Source organism: Porites lutea, chromosome 8, assembly GCF_958299795.1.
Source record: "Porites lutea chromosome 8, jaPorLute2.1, whole genome shotgun sequence".
NCBI classification, from domain to species: Eukaryota; Metazoa; Cnidaria; class Anthozoa; order Scleractinia; family Poritidae; genus Porites; species Porites lutea.
The window spans coordinates 21,459,827-21,478,834 of record NC_133208.1 but is presented as its reverse complement, the minus strand read 5'-3'; the positions used below and the strand labels follow the sequence as shown (position 1 = coordinate 21,478,834).

General features: G+C 37.4%; 1 protein-coding gene and 1 long non-coding RNA gene across 2 annotated transcripts; both read left to right on the top strand.

Moving 5' to 3' along the window:
- Positions 1 to 3,363: 3,363 nt before the first annotated feature.
- Positions 3,364 to 3,738, top strand: LOC140945059 (uncharacterized). Its single transcript, XR_012166721.1, has 2 exons — positions 3,364 to 3,426; positions 3,512 to 3,738. It is a non-coding gene; the product is annotated as an uncharacterized lncRNA (long non-coding RNA).
- A 1,259-nt stretch (positions 3,739 to 4,997) lies between these two features.
- LOC140945343 (uncharacterized) lies at positions 4,998 to 13,716 on the top strand. Its single transcript, XM_073394378.1, has 4 exons — positions 4,998 to 5,602; positions 6,367 to 6,526; positions 7,090 to 7,280; positions 8,237 to 13,716. Exons 1-4 carry the CDS (start codon positions 5,036 to 5,038, stop codon positions 10,193 to 10,195), a joined length of 2,877 nt encoding a protein of 958 aa, XP_073250479.1. The 5' UTR covers positions 4,998 to 5,035; the 3' UTR covers positions 10,196 to 13,716.
- Positions 13,717 to 19,008: the final 5,292 nt, after the last annotated feature.

Below are 19,008 nucleotides of genomic sequence, written 5' to 3'. Positions count from 1 at the left end.
GTAGATGCTTACAGTCCATGAAAAGACACAGCCGCCACCTTGACAGGCTATTTGGGACTGAGTACGCGTCTGAAAACATCTTCCTTAGATTTTCCATTTAGCTGGCATGTTTTTTTCATTGGTTTCAATAATAATACAACTCCTTTTTTTTTTTCATGTCCTTCATGTGATTTTCATCAAAATAATGGCAAAAAAAAAGGAATCGATATTTTTTTAGCACAGGGCACCCACCATGGTACATCATAATTGCTATATCATTAAGTTGACTTGTTTTAGTTATTGGTTTCAATAACAATAGCATTAATACAGTTTCTTTTTCCATATACTTCCCTTTTTATGTGATTTTCATCAAAAAATGACAAAAAACAAGTGATTGCAATTTTCAGCACAGGGCACCCATCATGGAAGGTTGTTGAAGAACTTCAGCGAGCTGTTGCTGCAAATCCTGAAGAGGCAGCTGTGGGCACCGATCCTAATATTGACTAACATACCCTAAGGTACAACCATGCAAAGTTTGGTGCTTTTGTCCGCTCTGTATAGATCTCGCCAAAATTTTGCACTAAGCCACCGGACTAAAACGTGCAAAAAGGATGTTGAAGGCAATGTATATTTGAGATGACTGGTTCATGATTATTACAATGGCATGCCAGAGGTTATGAGGAAACGCTCAATGTTAACTTCAAAATAGTTCAAACAATGCAATATATTCTAAATTTAGCCTGTGAACAGGCTCCCTGTTCACAGGGTACCAGTATTTGAAATTTTAAAGTCAGAAAGTCGAGTCTACTGAAGAAATAGAAAACTACTTCGATTGCGGTTATCCGGGAGATCTCATACTTTAATCTGGAGCCTGGAAGATATGGTCTAAAATCTGGAGTCTTAAACAGCCTGTACTCTTAAGTCGACCATCTGCTGACCAAAGAAACTGGATAGCAGACTGCCAACCTCGTTCCCAGGAAAAACCCTTTTTTCCCCTTAAATCCCAATGCACATGTGAGGATGGTGCCCATCCACTGGTGTAAAGTGAAACGTGGTCTCTGGGATTAAGATCTGCATACTTTGCGGCCATGTTTATCAGCTGTCTTGATCCTGGATGATGGACGGACAAATTTCAAGCGGCAGGTACAAAACGCAGGGCACAGGGCACAGGTCACAGGTCACAGGGCACAGGTTACAGGGCACAGGGCACAGGGCACAGGTTACAGGGCACAGGGCACAGGGCACAGGTCATAGGGCACAGAAAACGCAGTAAAAACAGTTAAGACACTCCATTAGGCTTTTTTGTTTTATTTCCGGTTACGCCACAATCAGGCATATGCTTGCCATCGACCATGCAAAGCCGTTTATTTTCGATAGCAAGCTTAAAAAGCTAAATGAAAACCTACCAAAGTATATCCCAGCAAAGATGAGGGAAATCTCCAAGAAGATCCTTGTGAGGCGAGCTCGGCTTCTTTGTAATCTGTTTCCTGTAGAATTAAAAAAAAGTAATGAAAACAGAAATGATCAAAGCCACATTGCATATCCTATACATCTTCTTTCATTCGCGTAATAAAATGGAACAAAGCTCGGTCCTGATGCATGGACTGCTAACAGCGATACCGAACAAGTACGTTAGGTTTTGAAGATTATAGTTATATAAAAAACTTTCAAATTATGCAAACGGTCTTGGTCTAAAAGGTGTCACTATTCGTAACTACGGCTAGAATCATACCATGTTTCCATTGCTCAACTTAATGACAACTTAAGTCCTAAACATCAATGTAAAGCAGCAACAAACCGAAATCGGCAATTCACGATTGCAGCACAGTCGATAGTTAGCGAAGTAGACGTGTGTTGATAATTCACTAAGTTATTTTTCAGTTCTTCAGTGGAACTGAGGCCAAAATAACTTGTCAGCAAGTGCTGTTTTCTTACCTCGAAACTCTGGTCTTCCGCCATGTTGCTTTCTGCACAGACGAGGCTATTTTCTGTTCCATTCTCCTCTCAGAGCCTCGTTCCAAGTCCGCTCGCGTGGAGCGAAGAAAAAGCCTCGTTTCGAGATCTCCAGAGAAGGAACTCCTCAAGTTCCAATACAATGTGTAACTTTAGGCATTTACTTGTTCAACCCTCAGTACAAAACCGGAAAGCATGGTCGATGGCAAGCATATGCCTGATTGTGGCGTAACCGGAAATAAAACAAAAAAGCCTAATGGAGTGTCTTAACTGTTTTTACTGCGTTTTCTGTGCCCTATGACCTGTGCCCTGTGCCCTGTGCCCTGTAACCTGTGCCCTGTAACCTGTGCCCTGTGCCCTGTGCCCTGTGACCTGTGACCTGTGACCTGTGCCCTGACCTGTGACCTGTGACCTGCGTTTTGTACCTGCCGAATTTCAAGCACTTCAGCTACCCCAAATTTTGTAACTTCATCCCTGTAATCCCCGAAAGAAAAGACGGATAAACAATGAATGCATTTCTTTAGGAATCTATCAACCGTTTAACAGGTAGATTAAAAAACCCTGCTTGTGCGTTCAGGAACCACTACAAGGGAAAAAGCAGTAAAAAAGCGGAAACACGCAAATACATGCGCGGAAGCGGACGTTACGCTGACGTATTTCCGGTTAAAGAACACAGACCACGCAGACTGCAAGACTGCAGACCGTGAACAGACTGTGCAGAGTGTGCAGACTAAGTGTTATTTTCATTTACTTGTACCTTAATTTTTCTCGTTGGACATTGATTGAAGTAGTAAATACAAGTTTCCCGCTTCTTCTTGTTACACCTCCGTGCATCATATATGTAACTCAGGACAGAGGGGTTTGGCCTGGGTCGTCAATCGTTCCTCTTTCTTGGTTTGCAACTACGTGACAAGGCCACCATGTTGGGGGGTCAATTCTCGAAGAATTTACATGAATCCCAGAGGAGAGAAATGATTTTGTTCTTCTTAAAGTCTTAAAGTCTTTATTGAATATACAAGTAAAAATACATACCTTTATTTACATGTTTAAAATTATTAGTTAGAAATTTAAAAAGTAAAAGTATATTTACAGTCTATTAATAAAACTAGCTTTAAAACGTTCCGAGTAAACACAAGGAAGTAGGCTTGTTTGAGTTCTCAGACGTTTTAAAGATTCTTTAACTTTGGGCAACAAATTATAAAGCGGATGAGTAGGTAGGCAACTAATCCTCTTGGAGATTGACCTGTCTGTTTTTTCAAGCAAATCATATATATCTATAGCAGGGGGGGGGGGGGGGTAAGCTACTTCCCATACATTCTCTTAAATGAAATCCAAACGATGTTCTCACAACTTGCAAAGCGATCAGCAAAGGTCTTGCCAGCGGATTTGTGTAGTGATCATGCGCATTACGTCAAAATCTATAGATCAACGGTCTTGAGAAGAAACAAAAACATGGCGATCGAAGGCGGGACTGTTTCTCACGATTATATTTTGGTAATTCGCAAATTTATTGATTATATGTCGCTTTTCAGACATAGTGTGTAGTTTTCTTTTTCTGTTAAACAATTTCCCTCTGCAGAGTTTGGAATATGCAACATATAGCTCGATCCGTACAGCTGATAAGAACCGCCGAAGAGCTAGAGTTGAGCTATCAAGCAGTGTTTTGCTGCAAACCTTAGGAAAGTTAAAGTCGCTTCAAGGTACAGAGCTTTCAGTAGTAGTTGTGATTTGTTTATTAGGATCGTTTTGAATTTTAACTTTGGATTCAAGGTGTTGACTGATCGTAATAAACGAAGTGAAATGTTATGAAGTGTGAATGTTTATTCAGTTATGATTGTAGAGCTGTAAGCTCATATTTATAAAGCTCTCTGAATTACTTGCTTCCGATAAATTTGACACTTTCTCCAGTAATTTTTATCAGCATCAAGTTATCCTTACCCGGCAAAAACGATGTAACCTATAAATCGATCGAGCGCATTGTTGTTGGTTAAGATCTAACACGGTTTCCCCCACAATTTCAGTACCGAAAGACAAATACGATATGAAAGAAAAACAAAGATGCATGATATAATTTTTTTCAATTTTTATTTTTTCAGTAAGCATTTCTGATTTCCTCTGCCGGTCGCTTCTTGCTTCTAAAAAGTCTAAAAATATTTACTGTGGGAAAAGTACTGCAATTTTCCGCTGACCATCACGCGGGGTGACCGCTTTGCAAGTTGTGAGAACATCGTTTCTCGGTCCCAGACCTCGTCTCTTCCCCCCCCCCCCGATCTATAGCATAGGATATAAAACGGCGTTTATGACATCTACGAAGGAACTGCTGCACAGTATTAAGTTCAGGCACGGAGGCTGCATACACCGGTAAACCATACGAAATTTACGTAAAAGTAAAGACTGAAACAAATGATCAATTTCCACTTGGTTATATCCTTCCTTCCTTAACCTCCTTAACCTCCTTAACACATAGAGGCACTTATTCGCTTCGAAGGGTTAATGTGTTCTTGTAAATCTGCCATCGGCCTGGAAAGTCACTCCGAGTAGCACTAGAAATTCGGCCTGCTCTATATTACCGGCAATAGGACTAGGATTTGCTTGTCCTTTCTTCTTCAAAACTAGTTCTTTACACTTGGATAGATTGCAAGGCATATAGTTAGTACTTGACCAGCTAAGGTATTGCGAAATTACATCACTAGCACAATCAGTGACCTCTCTTTAACCGGAAATACGTCAGCGTAACGTCCGCTTCCGCGCATGTATTTGCGTGTTTCCGCTTATCTTGACCACCAACATGGCCACCGTGACGTCACCTGCAAACCAGCCGAAGAATTTACATAGCTTGGTTCCCTGAGGAGAGAAATGCTTTTGTTCTTGACCACTAACATGGTCGCTGTGACGTCACGTGCAGAGCTTGGCCATTGTGACGTCACGAGCAATTCCTCCGTGAAGTTTAGGTTTGTGTCGGTGAAAATTGTTTTGATGCTGTTGACAGAGAAAATCCCAGCCTCGTTCCCAGTCGTCCTCGGCGATTTCGGATGTGACGTCACCTGTCAAGCTTGTCGGGAAAATTCGCCCAGGACGCCTGGCAAATAATGGCAAATCCAAAATGGCGCCGCCGAGTCACGGTTTTAGCCAAATTCTTGAAGAAATGCAAAAAGCAACGGAAACAGGTTGGGATAGTTTAGTTAACGTTTGCTATGAAATCCGTAAAGTTGTTGGGGAATTTTCGTTCAAGGAATCTATGGTTGATGAAATAAACGTGGATTTTTATGCTCAACAAATCGTCCCATCTCAGGAGCTCGAGGAGTACGTTCCGTTGAATTCAACTGGTGATGGAAGCTGCCTTTATAGATCCTTTTCTTTGTTGGTTGCTGGGAATGAGTTAAAGCACGTTGAGCTCCGTGCAAGATGTGTAATCGAGCTAGCCCTTCACTCAACATATTATTTAGCTGACGAAGAACTCGTTGAGCGAATCGCAGCACAAGAGAGACTTCTAGGTGTCGAAGGAAATGATAGTGGACTCGTAGATGCTGATTTTGTCCACGAAATTTACAAGACGGAGGTAATGAAGACCTGTCAGCTTTTTGAGTACGCGTCAATGTTCCAGATCCAAGCTTTAGGGGCTGTTTTAAGGAGGAAGATCAGGAGCGTTTATCCTGAAACGACACCAAAGGTAAATTTAATTTTAAATTTTTTGATCATGTTTTTATAGAACGAACACGAGTAAAATTGAAATCCATATCAAACTTGCCTTCCACCAATGTATATGTATATGTCCAGCCAAGCTATCTTTGTAATTCTATCTTTGTCTGACAACAAGTAAGTCAGATTGGCTATCCCAAGGTACAAAGGCAAAGGTTGGAATTATCTACAGTCCTCTGTGTCTTAAATGGATTTCTTGCTACTAGTACTACTATCTTATTTAACCATGGGATCACTTGCATAGCAGTGGCCTTTCAGAAACAACAAGTTTAACAAGAATATTACATGAGTGTTTGGTACTATTCTTACAAAAGATGATTAGAATGTTTTGCATGATCTTTAAAAGCAAACAGTTACAATAAACTTATTACATACTTAAATACTAAGTTCTAAATTTAACACACTAAAAACTCTATGACTTTGCAACTAAAGAGCATGTTTGTCTATGAGGAATGATTTGAAATGGTCTTTTCTTTTGCCTCTCTTGGGATGTTCTTCCAGAGGACAGATCCTCTGTGGTGAAGGCTATGTTTTCCTATCTCTTACTTAGGTTTAAGAATAATATTATATAAGTTAACAGCTGAGTTTCTTAGGTTATAAGACAGAACGTCAGAGACATACTTATTGTTTCTCGCTAGTGGTTTGATAGCTTTACATTGGTATGTAAATATGTGATTCTTCCAAATGTACTTTTTTCATTCTGAATGTTATGTTAAGGTTATTTAAATCTTACAGGTACGACAGTATTTTCATATTACAATAACACCACGTGTCTTTGAGGAGAAACCCCCCCTGGCTGTACTGTGGAGCAGAGTGGGACCCGTGGAAAATTTGAGGGATTTTGTTCCTAATCATTTTGTTCCACTACTCTCTAGAAATATGATATACTTATCAGGTACTGTTAACATTAAGATAAATTTTAAAGATAAAATCTTCTTTTCCTTACACATGACAGGCTCAAATTGTCTGTTATGTATAAAAGAAAATCTGTACCTTGTAATGCTTAAGGAATTTAAGATTTCTAGATGGTTTGAAATTTAGAAAATTTACAAGGCTTTGCATGGAGAACCACATGTGACTCGATGACAAGAGTTCATTTTTCCATACTAATCCTTCAACTTTTTGGAAGCCATTGCAATAATTGCTACTTTTGAGATACAGGGCTGAAAATTTGCAGGTTAACAAATATGCTCTTTCAGTTCCTGCAAACATTTTTTTCTGAAAGCGAACTAGTTTTTGGTTTAAAGAAAGTTGATCATGTGACCAACAATTTCAAAAGGCCTATTGTTATCAGATACCCCAAAATTTTGTAAGAATTTTAAACACAGGAAGGTCTGATGGGTTATGATGATGGTTCATCTCAATCTCAAATTTCTGTTATCCACTATGCCTCTTCGTTTTAGCCCGAATCATTTTACACATTAGTAACTTTTAATATTTGATTTAAATTTTTTGCAGCACTACAAGAAAACAAATTCCCCTGTCCTCACCCAACATGCCAACATACAAAAGAATGGTTCGTGGACATTGGTACCCATTACAGTAGAACCCATAGATGTGAGGTCAATATGGATGAAGTAAGAGAGGAGAGGAGGATAAGGAATGAGAATGCTGCCTTTCTCAAAGTGCTCCTCAACTCAAGTAAAGTGGTAAGATGAAATTAATTTTATATCTCGCTGTTATAAGCCAGTTATGTTGCACCTCAGTCCAGTGTGATCATCTTGCAGTAAGGAATTGCTAGAAACAGTCTTATGGACACAGAAGATAGCTGTACACGTTATATTAGACACTGAAAGAACAACATGCATATTATTTATGTTTAATGAACTGGATTCCAATTGTTATGGTGGCATATATAAGCAGATGTTCTAAAGCTGATAAGAGACTAGACGGTACAACTCCAGATTGCATTAATTCTATATTAAAGACAACTTCTCAGGTTCATAACATATCCATTTGTTTTTCAAATCTTAATCTCATTGTCCTTTTTAAAGAAAAATACAGTAGGATGCCACACTTTTAGCGTGAGGAGGATTTTACATTGGAACAAACTATCTGCTGATGTTAAGAAAGTTAAAAATGTTAAATTTTTTAAAAAGAAATTAATTGTTTATGACTTAAATTACTAAGCAAAGAGCAACAGGTAATTCTGAACATCGCTATGAAAAATGGTTAAGTAGCCTTTTATATTAAGTCCGTAAAATAGTACACTAAGTATATTTTTATTTTACTTTTACTTGTTTTAAATAATTAATATTGATTTTAAATAGTTACAATTTTTAAATTGAGACTGTAGATAGTTTTTAAATTCTTTTTTGGCTTGTTTTTAATTGTGTCTATTACAGATTTTGTGTATGAAAATTTTGATCTTTTTATAATGACATTGTAGAATGATTTTATGATTTTATTGATTTTATGTTTATAGAGGGCCAAAAGTTTATCATTAATTTTTAGATAATAACTATCAAGTGTTTATCCTCTTTAAATAAAGACGTCACTTCACATTTTTGCATAAGCTTCACTCCCCATGTATGTTATCCCTTGCAATGACTGTTGTACATGTAGTTGTCTTAAATTGTTTTGAATTTGTTCTTTATCTATTTAGATTGGTGGGCAGTTGTTTGCAGTAAAATACTCATTGGGAAATGTGACATTTAGAGACATTTCTTTCTTCAATGCTGCCCTGAAGGTGGCATTTGTGTTGCTGGCTGGGGAAAAATTAACAAACTTCTCAAGTGAACGGTACCAGAATATTACTGTGTCATCCAGTAATACAACCAAAGTGTATCAAGCTTGGAAAGTGAAGTCACCTTCTGGTCGTGACTTACCAGAAATTGAATGTCTAAGATCCACTGTTGAACCTGTGGAGGAAGTTACATCAAGTTCTCTAAATAATGTATCCACATATACAACTTCAGTCTTACCTGATTTAGAAGGACTACATTTGTCAAACACACTGACATCACAGCATGATACATGTGATATTGACTCCATCATTGAACAGCTTGAGGTAATTTTAGAGAAGGAATGGGGTTACACTGAACTCCGAACTGAGCAAAGAGAAGCAATAACTTATCTACTTCAAGGTAGAGACTGCTTTGTCACCCTTCCAACAGGGGGAGGGAAATCACTTATTTACATGCTTCCTGCTCATAAATTTCATGGTATGACAATAGTTGTGTCACCCTTGAAATCACTTATAGATGATCAGTTGAAGGTGTGTATGACTCACAACATTGGTGCGTCAGCCTTACATGGCGATTTGTCTGAATCGGAAAGGCAAGGAATTTACATGTGCCTTAAACAACAAGTTTGTCCATTTAAAATTCTCTATGTACTTCCAGAGATAATTGAGAAGGACAAAACATTCTTCAATATTCTGACCACCCTTTACTCAAGGAACAAACTTAGTCTCTTTGTTGTTGATGAGGCGCATTGTGTAAGCCTGTGGGGACATGAGTTCAGAGATTCGTACGTGAAATTGTCAGAGCTGAGAAAGAGCTTTCCAAACGTTTCCCTTCTGATGTTGACTGCTACAGCTAGCAAGATCACTAGGGATGATATTATTTCTATGTTAGGAGCTAGGAACACACAGTTAGTTTTGTCACCAATGGACAGGGAGAACATCTTTTATGAAGTGAGACAAAAGAATGCCAACTCGGTGGATGATTTGGCAGCCCTAGTAAAAGCTGAAGGTAGCTCTTTAGTCTTCTGTTCGACAAGAAAAGAATGTGAAGATCTTTCCCCAAAGCTTGAGGCCAAAGGAATAAAGAGCAAGTGTTACCATGGGGGCATGGAAGATGGCATTCGAAAACACAGACAAACCTTATGGATGAAAAATGATTTACAATGTCTCGTATGTACTTGTGCATTTGGCATGGGCATTGACAAGAAAGATGTGCGCCTTGTAGTTCATTATGATATACCACAGTCTATGGAGGACTTCTACCAGGAATCTGGTAGAGCAGGGAGAGATCGGCAACCTTCCAAATCTGTTGTTTATTTTGTTCCGCATAATCAAGTTTTCCACGTAAGAAATATATTTGGAAAGATGAATGTTAATCGAGCTTATGCCACTCAGAGACTTGCCAGTTTTCAGAAGGTCATGTACTACTGCTTTCAAAGAGGCGATTGTCGGAGGAAAGTAATGCTGGAATACTTCAAGGAGCAATGTGATTGCCAGAGTAAGTGTGACGTATGCTCATCAGAAAAAAGGTACCTTACAAAAAATGTTGGGGAGTTTGCAAGAAATGCAATAACATGTGTACAGAGAGTTTCAGATTGCCCAGGAAGAGCTAAATATCCACTAACTTACTTTGCCCGGATATTGACAGGGAAGAAAGTGAAGGAGGAGCACCAGAGGCTACAAGAGTATGGCTGTTTGAAGACAACAACTGATGAAGGGGAGTATTTACTTCGTGTTTTAGTTGCTTCTGATGTTCTCCGAGAAATTCCCCCAGAAGAAACAGCACGGAACAAAAACGCGGTTTACCTAACACTGGGAACAAAGTTTGCAGATTGCTTGAATGGTTCCTGTATTCTTACATATAGAAAAAGCATCTAACTTTTATACAGAGACCTGGGTGAATTAAAAACTACATCAGTGTAAGTAAGTTGTTGACTTTTCCACGAACCTTGTTCCATTACCCATCTGCACTTTCTTCCAACCATCTTACACGTTTTTGCAAACTTACTTCATACACAGCAAAAGAAAAGAAAGGCAAGCAAAGTACGGCTGAGGGATGGCGAGGGAAAAAGTTGAGGGGCAATGTCACTCTTAACCCTAAAAAGATTTGTTATAGGTTTAAGCCTGGTCGTCTGACAGTGCTGCCTCTTTGTATCCTATCATTTACCAGAAAACCGCCCAAATACACAGTAGCCTTAAACGGGGTGTTTATTTAGAACCATTTTCAATGAAAAATAGGTTATACTGAAACAAAAACATCGAAGGCAGCGGTGTTCTATGCATTGATGAAGGGGCATTTTACTTTTTAGTGAAAATTCCCTGGAATGACGTTTCATGTATCACATAGCTCACTTGAATTTGTGCCTGTTAATTACTAAGTTAACCCTTTTTGTTTAAACTGTATGTAGACATGCTTATAACCCAACTTATTTTAACATGTTAAATGAACGTAGATTTGATAGTAGCCTTTGATCAATGGCAGAAATTTGTACGAGAATAACATGCTTGCAAAAATCTATGCAAGATGCGAAGCAAGCATATTTCTTCCGCTTTTTTATCCACAGACCTACCAAAAATTAGACATCCTACAGTCCGTGATATTTACAAAGATATGTAGTCTGAGTTAGGAAAAAGACGACATCTCATTTCAGTAAAACTTTTCACGATCATTTCCTTTCCCCTCTTAATTGGGTCCAAAAGTTTCTTTGGAATTGGTTCTTTGTGCTTTGGCAGAACTTTGTTTCCATAAGGGTAGCTGTAAATGTTGTCTCTTCCTTTATCTTCAAACCATTTCTGTGTAGTTGCAAACCAGGCGACCTTTACTATGTCAGGAGTGGAGTCTTGCTTTGTATGTTTGCTTGTGGGGTGAATATCAAATGATTTCTTGAACACTCTCTGTACATGTTGTAGTAACTCTAAGTTCATGTTAATCTTTTGTAACATTGATACCGTTGTTTGTTTTCTGGCATACACTTTAAGGGGTCTTACTAGCATTGTCTCCACAAACTCATCAAGAGCCAAATTATGATGTGATCTTTTAAGCTTGATTGAACAATTTCTTCTTAGAAGTTTCCTAAGAGCAATTGGCCAGTTGCAAGTGAAATTGAGTACATGAACAAAGGCCTCGTCTCTGTAATTCTTCTTATTTAGTACCGTGAAAAGGGGTAACAATTTCATCCAACAAGCCTCTCGCACAATTCCCTGCCCATTACGTATGGCACTTTGATAAATAAGCAAAAGGGGACCAAATTCTAGGACAAATTCAGAAAAAAACTGAAATGTCTTATCATTTTTACTATTTTCAGAGGCCCAGTCTTTAAATCTGTTCAGCAATCGTGTACTGAAATCTTCCCTTTCTTTACCGATCCTTTGCCTTGCTATGTCGCTATTAGGAAAATACACAGAATCCTCAAATGACTGTACCATGGCCAATGCAAGACCCCAGAAAAAATCGTTTAGTGATTCAAAGCATCGTTCATAGTGTTCCTCTTTGAAGATTTTATCAAACGCCTCTGTTGTTATCTTGCTCCTGTTCAAGATATGTCTAATAACATAAAAGAAACCACCTGATCCATATAGACGTGAGATAATTTCCATGCAATAACCGATAGTGTGGAAGTCTCCGGGTGTCTCACTGAAACTTCCAAACTCATCAGGACATCTATTTCTAAGGCCACGCGTTGTTGTTGTGGTTTTCACATCTCCCACAGCAATAACTCTGTCTCTTGCACCCACCAAATTGCGGACACTGTGATTAGTTTCTTGATTGGGGTTGCCAATTACAGAGTTGTGATTTAATGTATTATTTGTATCAGCATTCATGCCTTCAGTTCCTGTAAGGATTTCATGGGCAAGAAGTGCAGTTTGCGACTTAATTTCGGTTGACTTGTCTTGTAGAAGCTTGACAATTTCCCAAGGCGTGTCTTGTTGTAGGGCAGCTTGTAAAGGTGATGGTATATTTCCAGGAAATGTTCCTGAAGGTTTTGCATCATATCGAAGTAAAGTCCTCACTACTTCAATATGCCCGTGAAAAACTGCCAAATGTAAGGGTGTAACTCCACACCCTTCTCTACTATTCACCTCTGCACCACATGCCAGTAGACATTCAACCAATGTTCCCAGGTTTCTTTCAACAGCAACATGCAACACAGTTGAGAGACAGTCATCCTTGAAGCCATACCATATTCCACTTTTTGATTTAATGAAATCAATAGCTTCCTTTAAGGGCATGCCTTCAATCCCTGTTACTAATTCTTTGATGATCTCAGCCATTTTGTGTGATTTTTGTTTCATAACTGTCTTGAAATTACTTGCAGTTAAATGGTCTGGGGTAATAATTACCGGTTCAGTTTCACTATATTGTACTTCATGGTCTGCAAAAGCCTTTCTCATTGATTCTAAATGTTCAAAGTGAATGTCTAGTTCTCTATAGACCTTGTATCGTTCTCTGGCAGAGGCAACATCGTACTTCTTATTTGAAAGATGAAAGGGTATGTAGTCATCACTTTTCTTAATGCCTAGGCCTAGCTCACTTGCATACTCACGGTAAATCACTGCTTCACCACAGGTGAATGCTTCATCTGCCAATGAGAAAGGCAAAATCATAACATTTGACGCAGTTGGGGTGTCCTCTTCTGCCTTTGCTACAGGAACATTGATTAAGTATTTTCCCTTTGATTTTGAGAGGAATGTATCACTTTTCAGAGTATCCATTAAGTCTGTCTCAGCCATTTTAAGCAGTTCCTTTCTCTTTACTGAAACGGTGTTTAGACCAAAGTCCAATACTTTCAGCAGTAAGGTATCTACCTCATTTGAGTATCCCTTTTCAACTTCTGGTGATGACTCTACAATGAAAAAAAATTGATCACACTAAAAATGCAGCAATAACTTTAAGGTTCATCATTATAATTCTAAAACTTGATATGCAACTACTATTCTACTTAATCCTTTACTTTCTTAAAAAATAAAAACCGATTATCATTTTCAGCTTGTTTCTACTTTTAAGCAGATGCTTACAATTACCATATTTGGAAAGTACGGTATAATGGCTCATATACCATGATGGCTAAGCCAACCAAAGCTCTAGAACTGCATTATCCAATGATTCAGTTTTTAATAATATTTATTATCATTCATTCAAAATATTTTCCCGATTCTGATTGGCTAAAAGCACTTGTTCAATTCACCATAACCAGTTACTGATGACCAAATTTGGAAGAATTTTGTGTTTAATGAGGAAATGACGTCAAAAATGCAACGTTTTCGCAGGTTAAGGCACCGTTAACCGAGAAGACCTGGGGACGAGGTTGAGTTGTTTTGATTGTGAACTTGAAAAATGGTGGACATTAAACTTGTTTCAAGAGTAAGAACTAGGCGAAAGCATAGCTAAAAACATGGCAAGAACAGCAAAAAGACAACATCTGCTATTTGGAGAATATTTGCAGAGCAGGACAAACCTAAACGTGCACTATCGAAGATGAACTTACCATCGATGGATCGATGGAGGTTACCATGTTTTAGCCATGTTTTTAAAGTAGGACTTATTTCGAATGAATAATAAAACAATTATTGAATTCGGCTTTTGTATCATATGAAGAATTATGGAGATCTCGTAGGGTGTTATCCATCCCGGCCTACAGCATCGACGGATAACACCCTCTGTGATCTCCATAATAATTCTTCATAAGATACTCAGCCCCATTCATTAATTGTTAATTATACTAACCAATAAACAGCTGTTCGCTCTTAACTTCTTTCAGCTTTCCTTGGGGTTTGGTTGCTGTGTCAGGGTCTCTCCAAAGGTATTCCATTCCACATATATTTGGTTTCAAAACTGCTCTTACTGTGAAGTTCCACATGGATGGTGCTGTACTCTTCTTTAATCTAATGTGACGTGAATGTCCCTTGTAGATGTTAATGTTGTCAAAGATCAACATAACTGGCCACTCTAAAGGAATTTTCTTTCTAAGTAGTTCAGCATAATTGTTGAGGCGAGCATCAAGCAATCCACGACTGCAATAAAAAAAGAAGCCTTAATAAATGAAACAGGCAGTAATAGGCCATTTTCAAGTTACTCCAACCCTCTGTCCTAAAGCAAGGCTATGTACTACAAAGCTATTGAAATGAAATATTTTTTTTATTCTCATGTAAATATAATTTATAATTTTTCTTACAAGAAAGGTTTTGCACCTAGCCTTGTTTTGAAAGTGAGAGTTTTTGGAAATGGCCTATTTAATTTATTATTAAGTAACAATTTCTTTTTTCTCCAGTAAGTTTTAAAATTTAAAGCCTGTTTGGGTTAATCTTGGGTTCATGTAAGGGTAAAAAATGCAAGAAGAATCTATAGATCAAGCTAGGAGACAAGACATGTTCTTTCAGTTTTTTTATTAAATTACTTGTTTACTTATAAAGTAAAAAGTCTGGTCCAGGGACACTAGTTTGTCAGTCTAGCTGTAAAATGTTTAATCACTAGATATAAAATTACAGTTAATGAGTTTAGACAATGATGGCATGCATGTTATTATATATGTCCCTGAATTCAAGAAAAATCGTTTATTTTTGAAAATACATGATAAAGTAAAGTAGTACTTACAAGAAGTTGTAGGACTTGCACAATCCAAATGGTTCAAGTGCATCCAGCATCGTTTTTCCAGCACCATGGGACATCAAGAGTAAGCCAAACAAAGTAGAAAAGTCACTTTTTGTTTTCTGTGATCTTATGTCATCAAGAGCAAGAAGCACCTGCACTGCTGACTTGAATTTAAACTCTGGTGCCTTTTTTCCAGTGTTTCTCTCATCTCGCTTACCAGTAACAAGAAGTTTTACAATTTCTGTTATCATTGGACATTGCCTTTCAACATCTGTTGCCAAATTATCAAAGTACATTTCTCCAATCATTAGTTCCAGGTCATCCTCATCTTTTAAATTACATATTCCAATTTTTTGAAGCTGCTGTAAAGTAGTTAGCTCTTTTTGGAGTTGGAGTCTTTGTTCTTCCTTTAAGCTGACTCTACCCCTTACAGAATCCAGATCATTTAAGGCACCACATATGACACGAGATCTCTCTGCTTCATTGCTATTGTCCTTCAAAGCCTTTTCCAGCAACTCTATTTTCTTCTCCGCAGATATAAGTTTCTTTTTTAGGACTTCATTTTCGGATGTAAGTATCCCAAAACACTCTGCAATGCAATTTTTCACATTTGAAACCACGTTGCTTTTTCCATCAGAACAAATGCTCTTGTCAAGTTGGTCACATAATTTGTTCAACAGGGTATCCAATGTATCTTCTTTCTTTTGTTCCATATGGACATAAAATATCCTAATAAAAATTAATTCGTCAAGGAAAACAATTTTATTGAAATAAATTGATTTGAAATAAAAATATAGAGTGTTTTGGGATACTTACATCCGAAAATGAAGTCCTAAAAAAGAAACTTATATCTTCGGAGAAGAAAATAGAGTTGCTGGAAAAGGCTTTGAAAGACAATAGCAATGAAGCAGAGAGATCTCGTGTCATATGTGGTGCCTTAAATGATCTGGCTTCTGTAAAGGGTAGCGTAAAGGAAGAACAAAGACTCAAACTCCAAAAAGAGCTAACTACTTTACAGCAGCTTCAAAACATTGGAATATGTAATTTAAAAGATGAGGATGACCTGGAGCTAATGATTGGAGAAATGTACTTTGATGATTTGGCAACAGATGTTGAAAGGCAATGTCCAATGATAACAGAAATTGTAAAACTTCTTGTGACTGGAAAGCGGCGAGATGAGAGAAACATGAGTCTTCAAGTTAATATCAATAACATGTGTAAAGCAGCCTATTACTACATTATAAATGTAAGACGAATAAGAAAGTATTTAAGTAATCAAGCAACCCAGACACTTGTTCATGCCCTAATAATTGAGCACATTGACTATTGTAATAGTATTCTGTATGGGTTACCAGCTAAACAAATAGCAAAGTTACAATGGCTCCAGAATTCCGCAGCAAGACTAATTTTTAAGATTCCTAGGTTTTATCACATCTCACCAATTCTGTGTACGCTTCATTGGCTTCCAGTAGAATTTAGGATTCATTTTAAGATTATTATAATTACTTTTAAAGCGACCCATGGACAAGCTCCGGTATATCTACAAGAAGTCATTAACAAAAGGGAGGAAAAGAGTTGCAATTTAAGATCGTGTGCAATGGGAATCATGCTTCAAATGCCAAAAACTTTAACTAAAAAGACAATGGGTGACCATGCTTTTTTAGCTGCTGCGCCTAAACTGCGGAATGGGTTACCATCACAAATACGAAATGAGCCCAATTTTCATAGGTTGAAAGGTTTACTTAAGACCCATTTTTGTAGATTAGCTTTTTATTAGGATTTTTTAGGATTATGTATATATTATATTTTTATAGATCCATTGTTGTTTTTTTTTAATATAATATTTTTAGTTATTTTGGTTAACTTATTAATGTCGATAATTTACTTTCATGTAATGCGCATTATTATTATTATTATAAATAAAAATGTTTATCTTTGCCACAGCTATTGGTTCACTACTGTTGAGTCACAAGGGTATACACAATAATACTATATTGTCTATATTGAAAATTGGCCTAATTTTAGCCTTAATTTACTTGTTAATATATTTCCTTGAAGGAGCACAATGTGCTGTGACAGTAGTAAAAGGTCTTGGAGCTGTAATGCTAGCGAAAGGATACCGCTTCTGTCTTTGATCTTTTTGTCCTCCATCTTTGTTCGGTTCATTTTTAGCAATTTTCATTGGTTTCTTCACCACACCAGGGAACAGTAACTTGATAACATGATCAATTTCTCTCCTGGAGTAAACACGACCAGATTTGTCTTTTATGATGTTAAAAACATCAGCCTGTTTCATTGCAGACCCTTCCTTAAATGTGAATGATAAGTCAACAACTTTGCTAAGAGATTCTGTTAAAAGGAAAAAAAAGTCCTTAGTCTTCAGTAAGAGGTTGATAATAAAGCATGGAACGGCTGTTAAGTATCTTTTACTTCAAATGCATTTAGATGAAATTTTCAACTGTGCATTGTAGTGCAGCTGTCCTAATGGACACTACCTCATATCTATTTAATAACGTAAAACAAATTGAAAAGAGGGTTCTCTCCCCACCACTATCGACTGACACTGGGATGTCTTTACACCCGGTTTGTTATAGATCTCATTTAATTACACAAATCAAGACCTTGAGTGATTTACTATACCTAATGTTCCTTTTTTTTCAAACTTTGTCCTCTTGCATGTCTTTTTCAGTGGACTTGGAGAAAATTTCATCTGCCTTTTTGCAGCACTTGATATAACCTTTCTGGGAGAGGTTTGCACTAAAATAATTTAATTTAAAATAATAGATATTATTCACAGTGTAATATGACAAAATATTATCTATCTGCTAGTTTTTTAGTAATGCAAAAGCTGGGCATGTGTGAATACACGTTCACTTTGTGTTACCTTACATATTTAAGATCTCTGTAAGTATATAGTCAAACAAGACAATAATATAATTCAAATTTTGGAGAGGATAAAATTTATCCACTAAATGTACCAATGCTTGGAGAAGTATGTAATAGTTTACATGGCTTTCATTTCACTTGGGATGGGCTTAAAAGTAAATAAAAGGTAAATCATCTGGAAAAATTTCTAGTGATCAGACCTGCTAATGGCTTCTGCAAACGTACATATTTAATGTGCTGTGTTAGGGTTTTTATGAATGCAAGTGACTGTCAAAGAGAACGACACAACTATACTTGTAGAATTAATGATATTTAAAACTGAGTTATACCTTGTTTAAATGGGGAACCCGAATACTTCTGTTTCTTTATGGAGCGAAAAACATCCTGTGACTTCCTCAAAGCTTCACCTAAATTGACAGCAAATGACACGTTTGAATGCTTACTTTGCAACTAAGGGAAATATACCAAATAATGCATATTGATACCTTGTAGACTAACGGAACCTGGACCACTACACAATGGATCTGTTAGCAATTCATACTCAGAATCTAAAAGTCAAGAGCAGCAAATTAATATAATATAATTATCTTAACTAAGCAATGAAAAAAAAAAGGTTAACATCAAGGTAAAGCATATTTTTCTCTACCTGAATTTGGACCAGGATTAGGGTGAATATCTCCTGCTAACACCAAGCATATTAACAGGATGATGCAATTACAAGCCAAGCTATAACAAATATAGATTAAGTGTAGGTTATTGAAAGGCGAACGAGAGGTGTAATTTACTCGAAGTCTGACAGAAAACAAAATTAGCCTTAAATCTGAAATAAACTATTTCATACAAACTTACATGCATCTAGGGATTTTTCTGGTTTTCCCGGGAAACCGTTCACTAGATTGTGATTTTATCCTCGTCGAGTAACAAAGGCAAAATAAGCCCACTCTAACTCTATACACTAAAAGATCCACGCCCATTTTGTTTTTATCTTCAATGAAAATGAAGCCTTGGAACTACTGTAGATACAGTGTATAGTGATAATAAACTCGTCCCATGCCCAGCTCCAAAGGAACTCTTTTCTAACTTCGTGTAGCAAGATCTGGACTGGGCCGATATAGACTGTAAATAATGAAATAATCTGCTTACTTACCAGGGTTTATGGGGAAAAAACGCCCGCCCCACTTCGTTGCTATCCGATAAAACGGTCCACAGATGCTCG